The sequence below is a fragment of the Acartia tonsa genome, chromosome 5 (genome assembly GCF_053477335.1).
Source record: "Acartia tonsa isolate MP-2025a chromosome 5, ASM5347733v1, whole genome shotgun sequence".
Lineage (NCBI taxonomy): Eukaryota > Metazoa > Arthropoda > Copepoda > Calanoida > Acartiidae > Acartia > Acartia tonsa.
In genome coordinates, this window is record NC_137264.1 from 32,743,778 (window position 1) to 32,757,886 (window position 14,109).

The window sequence follows — 14,109 nt, forward strand, 5'->3', positions numbered from 1 at the left end:
CCTCCTCGACGACGAGCGGATGCGCTACGTATTAAGCCACTTTCGCGGTTTTTTTTCTTCATTATTATAGTGCAGGCAAACAATCAACATTTTATACATCAGCTAATATCTTTATTAACAATAAAATTAAATATTAACAATTTATTAGACATAATAAAATAATTACCATATTTATTCAGGTTTCTCATGATCATTAATTGCATTATTAGTGTAAGAAACAAATTAATATATTTCAAGCATTTTGTGTAAATAATATACATAATTAAATTATCATCATTAATAACTACTTTTTATTGAAACTTAGGTATACCTAATAACTTTGGTAGTTTGTAAAAAAAAGGATGACGAATGAATTAAATTGATGTTGTCTCACTCCTCACTTGAAAAAAAACATCATGTTATTGATGGATGTACTATTGAAATCTCAAACAATTCATTTTAGAGAGGTTGGCATAAAAATAGCTAAAAACCTGCCCCGGTATACTTTAATGCTATCTGACAATAGGATTTCAAATATAATTATACTTACTATGTATACTTATCATTTTATTTTATATTTTCATAAAAACAAAACCGAACAAAAAATTTTAATAAGAAAATAACTAGACAGGTCAAAACATAAGAAACACAAAATATTCTACATGAAAAATATAAAATTTTAATATCTTGGAATTATATATATGTGTAAAGATTTTATGATTGAGAATCATTATTTTCAGGTTTAAAGTCATTTGCAGAATGATAATCTCCGTTGATAGATGATTCTTCTTTCATGTCCAAACTTTCATCTGATTTTCCGTGGGAATTTATCAGCTTTCCGTGTCCAGAGGTTCTCAAGTGATAATTCAGTGCATTGGTTTGTTTATATGCTTTCAGGCAAATCTTACAAGAGAAAGGAGTTTCTCCGGTGTGAATTCTTCTGTGTGTCAACAGTACACTATTTGTTATAAATGATTTATTGCAGATATCACATGTATGCAGATTTTCTCCACTGTGAAGCCTTTTGTGAAGTGTGAGTTGGGCATTTGTGTTGAACGCCTTTTCACATTCGTCACACGAGAATTGCTTTTCCGCTGAATGGACATGCTTGTGGGAAAACAAGCCACTTCTAGTAACAAATGCTTTATGACAAACATCACAAGAGAAAGGCTTTTCTCCTGTATGAAGTCTTTTGTGTTCTTCCAAAGTTCTGGCCTGTGCAAATGATTTGCCGCATATTTCGCACGAGACTGGCTTTATACCCGAGTGAGTTCTACTGTGCTGTTTCAGTTTGTTACTTGTTATAAATGTTTTTCCACATTCCTCGCAAGAGTATGGTCTCTCCCCCGTGTGTATTCTTATATGCAGAACTAATCTATGGTTTGTGGTAAAGGCTTTCTCACACATGTGGCAGGCATGTTTCCGTTCAACTGTGCCCGTGTGTGTCTGAATGTGTGTTCTCAATGTTCTCAGGTCTGCATACGAGTTCCCACATTCTTCACATGAGAATGGCTTCTCCCCTGTATGCGATCTTCTGTGCCTTTCCAATAAACTAGGCACAGAAAAAGTTTTGTCACACAAGTCGCATTTAAGATTATTCTTGTGGACTTTACTCATATGACCCTTTAACAATTTTTCAAACTTAAATGACTCGCCACATTCACTGCAAACATGATCTACACAATAATGTCTCTTCAAATGAGTTTGATATAAAAACTTTTCATTACAATGTTCACATGAGAACTGATAATCTTCTTTTGGAATACTATCTTTGGGATCTTCCCACATGCCCAACTTTTTTAGATGCCATTTGGACTTTTCATGCCTTTTCAAGTCATTTGCCTCAATGAAAGATTTCTTGCAGATATCACAATGATAGGCTTTAACACCTTTGTGAATTTTTCTGTGCGCAAAAAGGTTACCCTTCTGTGAAAATTTCTTTTGGCAAACTTCGCATTGAAATGGTTTCTCTCCTGTATGAACTCTTATGTGTTGTCTCAAGTTCTTTCTTTTATAAAATCCTTTTCCACAATAGGAACATGAATGTGGCTTGTGTGGCTCCTTAATTTCAAGTTTAACCACTTCATCTAAATCAACCAATTGATCCACAAACTTTTCAACTTCATCTTCCTCTTTCTTTAGTTGAACAGCATTATAATGTTTATCATCTGTTGAATCATACATCTTCTCTGCAGTAGTTTCATTAGTGTCAGTCTCTTTTTTAACAGGTAAAGATTCATTTTTCAGGCTTATTTCTTCGTTTAGATTAGATTTATCTTGCTTTTCTTGCTTGACAATACTTGCAGCAGCATCATTCTCAAAGTTTTCAATATTTTCATCATTTTCTGTATAATCAAAACAGTCATTAACTTCATGGAATGAGAGAGAATCATCATAAGCTTCTCCTTTGATGTCTTGTTTGGAGTCAGCTGCAGCTGCTTCTGTGTCAGAGTCTTCATTTTCTCTCTCCGGAATTTCCACCTTAATACCTGCTGCCATATTATCTAAATGTCCATCTGTTTGCATGTGATTGTTCAAGTCAGCCAAATCACTAAATGTTTTATTGCATACGTCACATTTGAATATTGAAAAGTCACTTCCTGAGGTTTTCAAGTGTCCGAATGATTTTTTATGTCTGTTTAAAGTAGATATATCACAAAATGATTTGTTACATGTGTCACATTTAGGCAGCACTATCTCCCCCGAATGAATCTTTTTGTGCTTTGCCAAATCTTCTGCTTTGGCGCAAACCTTATCGCATTCGTCACAAGGAAACTTTTTCTCATGACACTTTTTTAACAGTTTATGTCTTGTCAAATTACTATTCTTTGTAAAAGCTGTTCCACATATATCGCAATTGAATGGTTTAACGCCTGTATGTGTTATAAAATGTTTGTCTAGAGCATACTTGAATAAAAATCGTTTATCACATAGCTCGCATGCAAACTGTAAATCTCCAGCATGTCGCTTCTTATGATACATCAATTGACTAGGTTCCCTGAAAGCCATTTCACACTCGTCACACTTGTGGGGCTTTTCTGTCGAGTGGGTTTTTATATGCACTGCTAACTTTTGTTTTATCTTAAACGCGCTGGGACAAACGTTACATTTAAAAGGTCTGACGTCCGAATGACACAATTTATGCCTCGTCAAATCACTATTATTCGTAAATGCTTTACTACATTTATCACATGCAAACGGCCTCTCGCCTGTGTGACTTCTTTTGTGTTTAATAAGATTGCCACTGTTTGTATATGACTTACCGCACAAGTCGCAATTATATGGCGTATCGCCCGTGTGCATCCGCATGTGTATTGTCAAATCATGTTTGCGAGAAAACAATTTTAAACAAATGTCGCAAAAGAATGGCTTTTCGCCCGAATGCACAATCTGATGTTTCATCAAGCCAGACTTGCTCGCAAATGACTTGTGGCAAGTATCACATGTATTGCCAGGCGGTTTTTCCTCAGTAGTTTCAGCTGTTGTTTGTACAATGTTTGTATTGGCAGGGTCAGGGCCTCCAGTTTGGAACTGGAGGAAAGCAGAAATGTAGCCAGGTTTCAAATCCATTCTGAATAATATTATTAATAATTAATTAATATTATTTAAAGATTTGACAGGTAATTATTAATTTTTAGATTGGGGAAGATTATAAATGTGATTTAATTATGATCAAAAAATATAAAGCCGGAAGTGACACTTTATAAAACCAAAACTAAAATTCAAAGGAACTCAACTAAATAAAAAGTTACAGCTCTGAGAAATGACATGACAGTTGCTTTGTGGAGGTACTATATCGAACTGTGAAGAAACGGCGGTGGAGCCGCCGCTCTCGCCGAAATTTATTTTTGCCTTTTCTCGCCAAATTAGACAATTTTCAATCATATGAGATAAACTTTTTTTCATAAAAATTTACCTTCTATTTTCATTTGAAACTTTTTTTATTTCAAACATTTCAATATTAAAGTAGCAAGTGTCAAGTGCAAATATATTGTACGGCATCATACTTCTAGTAAAACCGCACTTCTCTTCTCCTGCATTAGCAGCCTTCCACTTTCCTGTCGTTTCCTATATTTGCATTTGGCGAGAAAAATTCGAGGAAAAAAATTCGGCGAGAAACAGCGGTTTTAGGCGGGAGCGGCGGTTCCGCCGCCGTTTCTTCAAATTTCCATATTATACCTCTTTAAAGCAACTGCCATTTCAAATCTGAGAGCTGTAACACTTTATTTAGTCGAGTTCCTTTGACTTTTAGTTTTGGTTTCAAAAATTAAGTGTCACTTCCGCCCTTTAATATAGGCAATTCAATAAAAAGAAAATCCCGTAAAATCAGGGTCCGACAGGTATTTACATCCTATTACATAATTAGTATTTAGTAAGGTTATATCTTTGTGCGTTAAGATCTTATAAATGATTAAAACTTGTAATATTTATTGCCTAGTATGAAAATTTGGCATACACTCCCCCATCATTTTTTAAAGATATTAAAATACGAATAATTACCTGATTCTAACTATAAAGCAGAGACATACAAATACAATATTCTTGGGTCAACAATGGCGTTTCATTTCAAATTTTCTAAAATAAAAATACTTCATCAATTTATAGAAAATTAGCATTTTAACAATATAAAGATTGTTAAAATCAGGGATGCGGAGCCGGAGCCGCCATATTTTGCTGGAGCCGGATCGAGCCGTTATTTTTAGAACGGCTCCGGGGGTAGCCAAAAAAATATCTGGAAATTTTTTTTTTTTTATACCTTGATCAAACTATATGTTTAAGGGGGGGGGGGGGTAAAATGTGATGACTCGTGCCACGACATACCAGCAGTTTTATTTTGGATGCTACTCCCTTAGTTTTAGAGATAATTGGGTAAAATTTTTTGGGCTGGGTCACTAATTACCCCAAGTTTTGGTATCTTTCAAAAAAACGGCTGCGGGACCGCCGCTCCCGCCGTTCACCGCCGTTTTCCGCCGCCCCCAAAAATTTTTTTTATTGCATTTCTCGCCGAATTAGGCAATTTGGAATCATTTGAGACCATATGCGGAGCCGCATCTAAAAATAGTGGCTCTGGCTCCTACCTAAAATCAAGAAATCTCAAAAAAAAAATTAAGTCTATTTTTGAAGGTTTTAAGTTCAATTTTTGAGAAAAATGGACTTGAAACACTTAAAATGGTTTCCAAGTTATAAAAGGGAGGGGGGGGGGGAAATGTGGTGACTCGTGTCACGACATACCAGCAATTTTATTTTGGATGCTACTCCCGTAGTTTTAGAGATAATTGGGTAAAATCTTTTGGGCTGAGTCACTAATTACCCCAAGTTTTGGTATCTTTCAAAAAAAAACGGCGGCCGAATTAGGCAATTTGGAATCACTTGAGACCATGTTATTTTTTTCAAAAATTTTTTCCCTTATAACCAACCCTGCGTGGGGATTTTTTCAAATTCTCGTTTATCCAAATATCATTCAGTGCCTCTCCTAAGCTTTTAAAGATATTGGAACAAAATCTTTTTAGGTAGGTCAGTAAAAAATATTTGAATAAAAAAATGGCGGCGGTACCGCCGCCCACCGCCGTTTTCCGCCGCCGCCGCCAAATATTTTTTACTGACCTACCTAAAAAAATTTTGTTCCAATATCTTTAAAAGCTTAGGAGAGGCACTGAATGTAAGATATATTTGGATAAACGAGAATTTGAAAAAATCCCCACGCAGGGTTGGTTATAAGGGGAAAATTTTTTGAAAAAAATAACATGGTCTCAAGTGATTCCAAATTGCCTAATTCGGCCGCCGTTTTTTTTTGAAAGATACCAAAACTTGGGGTAATTAGTGACTCAGCCCAAAAGATTTTACCCAATTATCTCTAAAACTACGGGAGTAGCATCCAAAATAAAATTGCTGGTATGTCGTGGCACGAGTCACCACATTTTACCCCCCCCCCTTTTATAACTTGGAAACCATTTTAAGTGTTTCAAGTCCATTTTTCTCAAAAATTGAACTTAAAACCTTCAAAAATAGACTTAATTTTTTTTTGAGATTTCTTGATTTTAGGTAGGAGCCAGAGCCACTATTTCTAGATCCGGCTCCGCAACAAAAATCAAACGGGTCCGCATCCCTAGTTAAAATACACAAAAATAAAAAGTGCACTAAGTAAAAGTAGGTATGTACTTGGCTAATTATCATATCAATGACCCCTATACCCAGTTGTTACTGAAGTTCAGACAGACCGACATTTAGACCCTTATTAAATAAAAACTTTGCTTTGGATCATCTAACAAACCTACCAGTATTTTCCAGTTTCATTTTTTGTCATACATAATCTTTCCTAGTAAACATACCTAGTCATTTTATTATTTCAAGTTCATTTTCAAAATCTGAAAAAATATGTGAATTATTCAAGGAAATACGCAGTACAAAATTAGTTCTTTATATCTTATTTTAAAGATCTTAGTTAAAAGTTCATGAATTAAAAAGTTTTTAAAGATTTAGGTTTATGAAAGGTTTTGTATAATTATTAATTCTACCTAAATAAACGAAAATGAACTAAATTATTTTTGATAGGATATTTAGAAGAATCCTTATTTTCTATCATTTGATCATAAATATAACAAGGTTTAATAAAAATCACCTCCCCTTATTTTGCAGAATAAAGGAAAAATAAAACACAAAAGATCTCAATCAAAAAAGAGAAACAACATCAAAATTTTGAATAGCAGTTGCTTTAATGTAATATAAAATAACTCAAAAAGAAAAGGCGACCGAACCGCCGAAATTTTTGTTTGAATTTTGAATCATTTGAGACAAGCTTATTTTTTCCGTGAAATTATTCCTAACAATTCCACATTGTACATCATTAAAGCAACTGCAATGGCAAATTTCAGTTCTGTAACTCTTTTTGGGGGTTGGTTACAAAAAGTGTTTCATCCGCCTCTCATCTTTTTTCAATAAATTAGGAAACATAAAAAATATGATTATATATCTTTATTTTAGGAATTAAAATCTGTAACTGAACTATTATCACCACTGCTAGAGCAATCTGCTTTCATTTCTAAAACTTGGTCAATATACCCGTTGGTTTCCAGCTTCCCATGTCCAGAAGTTTTTAAGTGAAGATTGAGTGTAGATTTTTGTATAAATGTTTTATGGCATAACTCACAAGAGAACGGTCTTTCCTTTGAATGACTCCTTTTGTGTATATCAAGGACAGTGCTGTTTATAAATGCCCTGTTGCAGATATCACATGTGTATTTTCCTGAATGAATTGATTTATGCTTTGTCCGTTGTGCATTTGTGTTAAAAGTCTTATCACATTGATCACAGGGAAATATTTCAGCTGAGTGTATCTGTTTGTGAAGAGCCAAATTACTACTAGCTGCAAACTTTTTGTCACAAACATCACATGAGAATGGCATTTCTCCTGTATGAAGTCTTTCATGTTCTCTTAAAGTTTGGGGACTAACAAAACATTTGCCGCATATTCGACAAGAGAACGGCTTAATACCCAAATGAACACGTTCAATGTGGTTTTTTAGTACGTTGCTTGATATAAATGCCTTCCCACATTTCTCACAAGAGTAAGCTTTCTCACCTGTGTGCCTTTTTATGTGCAAAACCAATTTACCTTTATCGATAAATGCTTTTTCGCACAAATGACAGGCATATTTTTTTTCAATTGTTCCTGTGTGTGTCTGTATGTGTATTTTTAAAGACTTTGGGTATCTATATGAAACTCCACATTTGTCACAGGAAAATGGTTTCTCACCTGTATGAATTCTTTTGTGTGTTTCAAAGTCTGAAAGTTTTTTAAATGTCTTGTCACAAATCTCACATTTTAGTTTAGATGTGTGTACTTTATTTATATGTTTAATTAATTGTATTTTCTTAAGAAATCTTTCACTGCAATGTTCACATGAAAATGGATAATTTTCTTCTGGTATTTCGTGTATTTTGACGTGTGTGTTAAAATTTTTCAATGTAGAAAATGATTTTCCACATTCTTCACAGAAAAATGACTCCTCACTAATTTTGTGCATTTTTTTCATATGAAAATATAACATTTTCTCAAACTTGAATGATTCGCTACATTCACTACAAACATAATCTACACAATGATGTCTCTTCAAATGAGTTTGATACAAAAACTTTTCATTACAATGTTCACATGAGAACTGATAATCTTCTTTTGGAATACTATCTTTGGGATCTTTCCACATGCCCAGGTTTTTCAGATGCAATTTGGACTTTTCATGCCTTTTCAATTCAATTGCCTGTATGAATGATTTCTTGCAGATATCACAATGATAGGCTTTAACACCGTTGTGAATTTTTCTATGCGCAAACAGGTTACCCCTTTGAGAGAATTTCTTTTGGCAAACTTCGCATTGAAATGGTTTCTCTCCTGTATGAACTCTTAAGTGTTGTCTCAAGTTCTTTCTATTATCAAATCTTTTTTCACAGTAGTTGCAGGAATAAGGCTTTGGTAGTTCCTTTGCTTGTTGTTGTACAGTCTTATTCAACTCATATTTTACATCTTGTTTCACATTTTCTTCCAGCTTTATATCATCAATAACTTCGGCAAAGTTAAAATGATTTGATTTTAGATTTTCTTCTTCATTGTGATTATCAATGTCTTCAGAATTTTGATTAATATTTTGAAAGTCTACTTTATCATAAGAATTTTCTTCAATTTCATCACCAATGCCATCATCAAAACAATCATTATCTTCATTGAATGACAAAGTATCTTTGTTTCTTGAAATTTTTGTTATTTCCTCTTCAACGTAATCTAAATCAGTATCACAATCAAAAAAATTGTCCGCTTCGAAAAAATCCCATTTGTCAACTTCTTCTTTAATAGAAATAGAAGTATGAAATGAGTCATAATTACGAGAAGTTTCCATTGTTGATATATCTATCTTATTTAGCCGAACTTCCACAGCTCTAATAATAATCCTTTTTAAATAGGTCCAATGATCCAAACTTTTTTCAGCATTTTCAATCTTATAACCAATGTCATTTCTAGACAATTTCAAAGGTTTGATTGTTTTATTATTCATTGATTCTGAACTCTTATCACGTGAAAAGTTTTTCTTTTGGCAAGTTTTTGCTGACTTGTGTCGGGTTAAATTACCCTTTTTACTGAAAGCTGTTCCACATAAATCACAGTTGAAAGTTTTTGCGACATTTTGGGTTACAGTCTGGTGGTTAATCTTGTCAGTTTCACAAGCAACTGTAACAGAAGAATCCATCTTTATTGCAAAATTAAATCCTAAAATAAAAACAACCTATGAGTAAATTATACAGGCAAACCTTTTAAGGTAGTAAAATCTATTTATTTCACCATTCATGAGTAACAGAACCCCATAAACCCACACACCAAACAAATCTGATTTAATTAAGACAACATAAATAACAGAAAAGATAGACAAAGTCAGTTACTAGGCAGATGCTCTGGAAATTACACAAAAAATTTCAGATGATGAGTAGAGCATGCCTTTATAATAGAAATCCTGTTTCTCCCATTGACAGATGTACAGACTTTCTAACGTACAAAAGTGTTTTAGAGCAGATGCTTGTTGGTGAAATTATTTTTAAAAAAGCATTTCCACATCTAAATAGGTAGTTTTACGAAATGTATTTTATATTTTATCCTGGTTAAATGGTTAAACTACATTTATATGGCATATATTTGAAAGTATTTCAATTTTCTACCACGTAGTTTTTAAAATATCAAGACTTGAAAATCGTCTTTTTAAATTGCATATATCACAAAAGACAATTTTCAAGTCTTGATATCTTAAAAACTACGTGGTAGAAAATTGAATTTATTTCAAATATATGCTATATAAATGTAGTTTAACCCATTAAATATCTACGAAAAAATATGCGGTTAACTAAATTAAGTTCAAATGCATTTCGTGAAACTACCCCTTTGCTACTAACAACAAAGTTTAACATGACAGCATTGAATTTTTAAAAAGGTTAATAGTGAGTTATGTTGATTCTTACCTGAAATCAAATACTACAGCTGAGTAATGGTTTTTTGTCCTAATTTCTCATTTTTATCTGAAATCATTGCAGTGAATTTAATAAGTACCTAAATATTACACATAAATTTAAGAAACTAGATATACATACTTAATTAAAGACATTATTAAATATTTTACAATAATAATTTATATTTTCTAGGTATCTTTACAAAAAATAAGCAATAAATATCTTGTTATCAGTTGTACCAAATAAATTTCTTCTTAAAAATAAAGATATCTCGCTATATGTTTCGGGAAGGTTCTTTGTTCTTTGCCTATTTTTAGAAAGGATACAATCCCTGAGGAAAAATATTTCAGAGTTGGCGAGTTGGGGGGGGGGGGGGAGTTTTGACATATTTGCGTAAACCTGGTATATAGGCTTTATCTTTGGACTGAGAGGATAGGTTAAGTTTTAAGATTTTTTGGTTAGGCCTCCAGGTTCCGAAGCTTCAGGCCTCCAGGTGGTCTCTGTACAGGTAAAAATGAATTTTTTTTTTAAAGGGTTAGAGGTCAGCTTATGAAACAAAATATGCATATTTTTTCTTCAAATATGTGAATAACATTCAAAAAGATGCATATTTTGTTTTTTAAGTTGACCTCTAACTCTTCATTTTTACCTGTACAGAGACCACCTGGAGGCCTGGAGCTCAGGAGCCTGGAGGCCTATCCAAAAAATCTTAAACTTGGAAAAATTCATCATATAAGAATGATTTTATCTTTTATAACCTATCCTCTCAGTCCAAAGATAAAGCCTATATACCAGATTTAGGCAAATGTGTCAGAACTCCCCCGTCCCCCCCCCCCTTTTTTTTAAAAGTGAAGGTAGGTATCCTGTTCAGTAAAAGGTTAAAAACATTTACGAAACATATTAAGATATATCCTTTAGATTTTTCCTAGTGTGGATTTATAAAGTAAAGAATTTTAAGAGAAATAACAATTATCAAGAAATAGACATTTTAGGCAGTGTTTCGGATCCCCATTGTTTTTTTGCGGATCCGGATCCTCCAAATTTGGTCAGTGCAGATCTGGATCCTTGACAATAAAAATAAAATCACCAAATTTTTCAAAAATATTTATTCTTTAATTCGAAGTCAAAAATACTTTTAATTTTCAAGTCTGACCCTAAACCTTAAAGATTGGCTCTCATCAAGAGAATGTCTGAGATCTTATATAAATTTAGGTAGATTTTTCCATTTTTTCCGCATTTTTTTGAGTCCAAGGATCCGGATCCTTGGACTCAAAAATATGCGGATCCTTGCGGATCCGGATCCGAAACCCTGATTTTAGGTCATAAATATTGTTTTTCTTACAGATTCCTAGATAATTAAGATTTTGATATTTATTTGTGTATACACTACATATACATGTTCGTGGATGTGTGGAGTGTTTATGTGCGAGTGTAATGTAATAGTAAAGTGTTTGTGCAACATAACTTCATTGGTAACACTTTCACTTTTCCAAACTTTTATGAAACAAACAAAACAAAGAAAATGTTTTTCAAATTGATTCAAAATATCTAAAAATCTACTACATAAAACATTAATAATCAAAGTAAAAGAAGTAATCTTTAAAACAAAAGAAATATTCAATATTTCATTTGTTGAAAATTTAGAAACTTAGGTATTTTATAAAAGTAAAAATTATCTTAATTACCTAATCTTTTTTTTCAATTATGCAAAATCTAGGATAATGTTAGCAAATCAAAAATCTATTTCTTCCTTAATATTTATATCACACGTTATACTTTCATTTTCACTTTCATATTTCTCTAAATTATTTTCTTCTGTAATATTTTCCATAGAGGGATAATGAATATCAGGACTAACAGTAACATTCTCCATATTATCTCTGTCTGTTTCTTCTTTGACATAACCAAGAGAAAGATAATCGAAATTTTGTCTACCAGTATTGTTTTCACCACTAGAAATATCATTCTCTTGTTTGACATTTGTAATGAAGGGAAATTCAATATCTGGAGTAATAGTAAAGCTCTCAGTATTCTCATCATCTTTCTCAACTTTAATATTTTCTATAGATGGATAATCATTATCCATTATAACTTCAGTTTTTATAAAATTATTGACCGGCATTCTTTCATTACTGTCATGGCCTTCCTGTACTTCAGTATTTTCAATAGAAGGAAGCTTTAGATTCCCATTGCCTTCAGTTAATATCACACTAGGCTCCTCCTTGACTGAAGGTACATCATCCATTAATGTAGGATAATTGCTAGACATAGTTTCGTTTTCTATTTCTTGATTAGGATCAGGTTCATTTTCCAAAAATCCAATTTCATAATCGGACGGCTTTGTTGAATCATCTCTAACTTTATGGCCTGATCTTCTGGCGTGATTTGATAAGGCAGAGCTTGAAGTATAGGGTCTAAGACATTCAAAACAAGAGTATGGTTTTTCTCCTGTGTGAACCCTCATGTGATTTCTGTAGTGAACACCTTGATAAAATGTTTTTTGACAAAGTTCGCATGTAAACAGGGGGACGCCAGTATGCTTTCGTTTGTGTATTGCCAAAGAACTGCATTCTGTAAATTTACTATCACATACATCGCAAGTGTACAATCGTTCCCCTGTGTGACTTCTTTTGTGCCTTCTCAATGAACTACTGTCTGAAAAAGCTTTGTTACATTCATCACAAACATAGGGTTTCTCTCCAGTATGAATTCTCTTGTGCACAATCAATTGACCACTTTGGGAGAATCCTTTATGACAAAAGTTACAAGCATAAATCTTTTCACCTTTATGAGTTTTATTGTGTTCTGCTAAAGCTGGAATTCGCGCAAAAGTCTCCCCACACACCTTACATGGATATGCTGTCTCAATATTGTGTATTTTCCTATTATGTCTTGTCAATGTTGTTTTGTTTGAAAATGACTTGTCACATTTTTCACAATTATATGCTTCTCCCATGTGAATCTTCTTGTGATCTCGCAATACATAGATATTGCAGAATGCCTTGTTACAGATATCACAAGTTTCCATGTTTATTTTATATCTATCACAGCATCAGTTGGTCACCTGAAAATAAAACAAAAATATTAAATAAGTGTCAATAAGACAGAAATCAGTTTAAGGCTTCGCACCTATTATCTTGAGAATTCATCCCAAAATTAAAAGGGAAATAACCTCCACAGATTTGTAGATTTTTCATTATTCTTTCTCTCCACTTGGCGAAATAAATTACAAAAAGGAAATAGTCCGTATTTTTTAACATAAAAATTGGATAAGGGTGGGGGTAATAAAATTTAACTCGGTTGGAAATTAAAAATGCACCTCTATTCCACAGCTTCAATTTTAAACAAATTACATTTAAAAAGATGCATAAACAAAAGCAAAAAGTGATATTCCTTGAAAACATGACCCTCATCATTACAAAATCAAGATATCTTGAAGTAGCTTTATTCAAACAAACGGGCAAATAATGATACAAGAAAATAAGCTAAAACATTTTCTATTGGCAAAATCTTAACGTAAAACTATAATCTAAATCTGTTATTTTTACCTTTTTATAATTAAACTGAGTAAATTTACTGAATTCATACATGGAACATCGATATTCTGAATTAAAAAATAATTTAACATATAACAAAATTTACATTTTAAATGAAAATTTTTACCACCTTACAACATTGAGTAATGTTATTTATAATCTAATCTTAAGCAATGTTATTGGTAATCTAATCTAATATAAGAAAAAAAACTATTCGATAACATACTTTTCGCTGTCAAAATTATTCATATGTAAATCAATGAGGCTACAGCAGAGGTCATTAATTTTTACTGGCTAGAATTTGGCACAGAATATTATTATACTTAATATTTTGATTATATATTGATATTAAAATTGTGTTCTCTTCATGAAATTTTCTCTGGGTACAATTCATTAAATAAATACATTATTTATGTATAGAAATAGAATTATTTAATGAAAATCATAGAAACAACACCATAAAGAACATTAATAATAACTTAATTTAAGAAAATCGATAAATAATAGAAATATTATTTGGAAAGGAAGCTATTAGTAAACAATGCACAAATGCCCCACAACTTTTTACAAGACAAATGTCGTCGTTCTAATTTGTAATATATTTTCT

General features: G+C 32.5%; 2 protein-coding genes across 4 annotated transcripts; both read right to left on the reverse strand.

Annotated features, from left to right (window-relative positions):
• Window positions 1-89: 89 nt before the first annotated feature.
• LOC145319315 (uncharacterized) lies at window positions 90-10,037 on the reverse strand. 2 transcript variants are annotated; one of them, XM_080161389.1, is made up of 4 exons: window positions 9,979-10,037; window positions 6,309-9,238; window positions 4,480-4,554; window positions 90-3,550 (listed from the first exon to the last, which is right to left on the reverse strand). In XM_080161389.1, the coding sequence occupies exon 4, from the start codon at window positions 3,547-3,549 to the stop codon at window positions 694-696; it is 2,856 nt and encodes a 951-aa protein (XP_080017515.1). In that variant the 5' UTR covers window position 3,550; window positions 4,480-4,554; window positions 6,309-9,238; window positions 9,979-10,037; the 3' UTR covers window positions 90-693. The 2 variants fall into 2 exon arrangements, with proteins under 2 accessions (XP_080017515.1, XP_080017514.1); XM_080161388.1 differs by having other exon boundaries at window positions 6,255-9,238.
• Window positions 10,038-10,342: 305 nt separating this feature from the next.
• Window positions 10,343-13,572, reverse strand: LOC145319317 (uncharacterized). Of its 2 annotated transcripts, none has more exons than XM_080161391.1 (3): window positions 13,515-13,572; window positions 11,652-13,030; window positions 10,343-11,030 (listed from the first exon to the last, which is right to left on the reverse strand). In XM_080161391.1, exon 2 carries the CDS (start codon window positions 12,992-12,994, stop codon window positions 11,699-11,701), a length of 1,296 nt encoding a protein of 431 aa, XP_080017517.1. In that variant the 5' UTR covers window positions 12,995-13,030; window positions 13,515-13,572; the 3' UTR covers window positions 10,343-11,030; window positions 11,652-11,698. The 2 variants fall into 2 exon arrangements, with proteins under 2 accessions (XP_080017517.1, XP_080017516.1); XM_080161390.1 differs by having other exon boundaries at window positions 10,343-11,314.
• Between the last annotated feature and the right edge of the window lie 537 nt (window positions 13,573-14,109).